General features: G+C 41.9%; 1 protein-coding gene across 2 annotated transcripts in view; it reads right to left on the reverse strand.

The window, feature by feature from the left end:
* The window catches only part of LOC138049383 (uncharacterized), a 49,342-nt gene that overhangs the window by 21,882 nt on the left and 24,960 nt on the right, over positions 1 to 2,500 (reverse strand). For both annotated transcript variants that reach the window (XM_068895637.1, XM_068895636.1), the window contains exons 7-8: positions 2,472 to 2,500; positions 585 to 654 (exon numbers count right to left, since the gene is read on the reverse strand). The exon at positions 2,472 to 2,500 is cut by the window's right edge and continues 78 nt beyond it. In XM_068895637.1, coding sequence (XP_068751738.1) covers positions 585 to 654; positions 2,472 to 2,500 — 99 coding nt within the window. The remainder of the gene's footprint in view (positions 1 to 584; positions 655 to 2,471) is intronic.

Genomic DNA, 2,500 nt, shown 5'->3' on the forward strand with positions numbered 1-2,500 from the left:
ATTTCCTGCATGATCATAAACCGAGGCAAAAATATCTTTGAATTAGTAGGCACCACCCTTAAGTGAAGTGCGATCGCCCGAGTGAGTGTAGTCCTGAGAAGGACTGTTTAGGGTGGCAATGACTAACGTTTCCACAAGTTGAGCGGAAGTCATCTTCAGACCTGAGTGGAAGTCATCTTCAAACCTGAGCGGAAGTCATCTTCAACTTCACTTGACTCTGAAGATGACTTCCGCTCAGTTTGTCGAAACGTCAATCAATGTCATCCTAAACAGTCAAGCTTAAGCACGTGACGTTTTTGACACGTGAACGGCAACCGGAAGTGAACATTTCGCAAGCCAGGACAGTAGTGTCTCCTAGATTTTTAAACTTATCTCTTATGGAGAAAATGTGGTCGTGTAAAGACAAGTTAAAAGGGTAAACAGCTCGCTTCCGGGTGCCGTCAGCGTCGTCGTGTGTTTAATTAAGCTCCCTATTCCCAGGTCTACAGACTACACTCACCCGGACGATATCGATCGTACTTTACATGATTATGAAATGACTCCTTGGTTCAAAACATTTCCGCATCTGAAAACTGTTGACTCACCGACTGGATAAACACGTCACCAATAACGTCAGGCTCATCTTCAAACTGCTTCAATTTGATATAAAATTCTCTGTGAATTTAAAACAAAATATTATTGTATTGACATCTTTGTATGCGCCAGCGCCTCCCGTTGAAAAAACGTTAAAAGAATTCCGAATGTTTGTTCGTAGGAGGCAGTGTGGTCCAGTGGTCAGTGCGCTTTCCTTGAGATCCGGAAATCCTGGGTTCAAGACTCGCTCTGACCACTTGTTGAATTTGATTCTGGTTGTCCCTGGTTCAACTTCGCAGCTGCACTTGTAAATAGCCAACTGGTTTGCCTCCAGCCAGTTAGGATTCTTAAAAGTCGTTGTTGGGGAGCGGTCAATTAAGTACGTATTGTATTGTCTTTACCACTCTGGCCTGAGGACATGGCATTGTAGAGCGAAGTCAAAAAATGGCTTTGCAACTGTTTAAGTTACTCCATTATCTGAGACGAATATTCTAATTCAAAATCAATTGGGAGTTTAAGAAACGACGAGGGCTACGGAAACGACAACGCCAAAAAGCGATAATACAATTGGTTCAAAGAAGACACTGAAATAATCGTGCTGCACGTGCGCACGCATTTTAGCACATATTCGTGCGGTACTGTGCATAACAACGGTGTGAAATCACCAAATTTGAGGTTTTGATGATAACGTGAGTATACCGACATAAAACTTTCGTTCTCTGGACTCGCTCGTACCAATATGTTTCTAGGATAATTTACCCACATTGTATGATTGAATAATCGCGAAAGACTTACGACAGAGACAACTTATGTTTTAGCAGAAGTCCATGATAGAGCAAGAGAAACGTGGGAGACTGGGACACATTCTCGTTCCCAGACCCCATCGTTTCTCTTAGCCGGCGGGAGCATCGCACCAGAAAACAAAGGGTTCTGAAGACATTGGATTTGCAGTTCCAGATTCTAGGACTTCCGGAGTTCATATATGAGTCGTCAATAGTACTAAACATGGTGGCGCTCAGAAACATGACATCCGAAGAGTCTCTATGTGAAGCTCAAAGTGGCCCCAACTTAGAAAATGTTTCCCTTCGTATCGAACGGAAAGAAGCAATTTGCAACTTCCCCATTCCCATAATGCAAGGTTTTTTTTTTTTTTTGGGGGGGGGGGGTCTTTGCATAAAGACATTCTTGAAACTGTGCCATGCTTCAGTGAACTGGATATATATTGTTGTAATGGGAACCCTGTATTATGGGATTTGTGAAAATAGGGAATAAGTAATATCGTAGTTTTAAACAATGACACTGATCATTTTACCGACCGTTTTCGCACCAGCTGACCCCATCGCGCCATATCGACCATTTTTACTTCCGTTCAAGATTTTATTGTTCGCTAGCTAACTGAAGTCCAGAACCCCTTCGTTTTCTCGTGAGAAGGACCCACCGGCTACAGACAAACGATGGAATTTGGGAAAGAGAATGGGATCTTCACTATCTATTACGACGTTTAGCACGAAAGTGGTACCCATAAGATGGCGCCGAGGGTTTCATGCCTCTTCTGGTAGTGTGAAAACAAGAGGTTCCTCGATCCAGTCTTGCTAGAGATCAGTGGAATTAATCATTCCGCAGGAGCGTTGAACTTCGAAATTTGGATTCAACTGAATCTTAAATCCCGTCTTTCGGATTTCCAATTGCACAGAAAATCCGAAAACTGATTTTGCAGCATATCTTGTTTATTGAAAATCATCTCCTGATATGAATTTCAATTACTTACGAAATCTGAGGCAAAATACGTCTTTGAAGTTTGTGTTTCACTGGAAATCCAAAAATCCCGATTTTAAGATCCAAAGTCAGATCGAACTACAAAAGAAATCTTTACAAAGAGACAATATTCAGTACTGTACTTTGAATGCCATTCATAGATTTCTTCTAA

Source organism: Montipora capricornis, chromosome 5 (genome assembly GCF_036669925.1).
Source record: "Montipora capricornis isolate CH-2021 chromosome 5, ASM3666992v2, whole genome shotgun sequence".
Lineage (NCBI taxonomy): Eukaryota > Metazoa > Cnidaria > Anthozoa > Scleractinia > Acroporidae > Montipora > Montipora capricornis.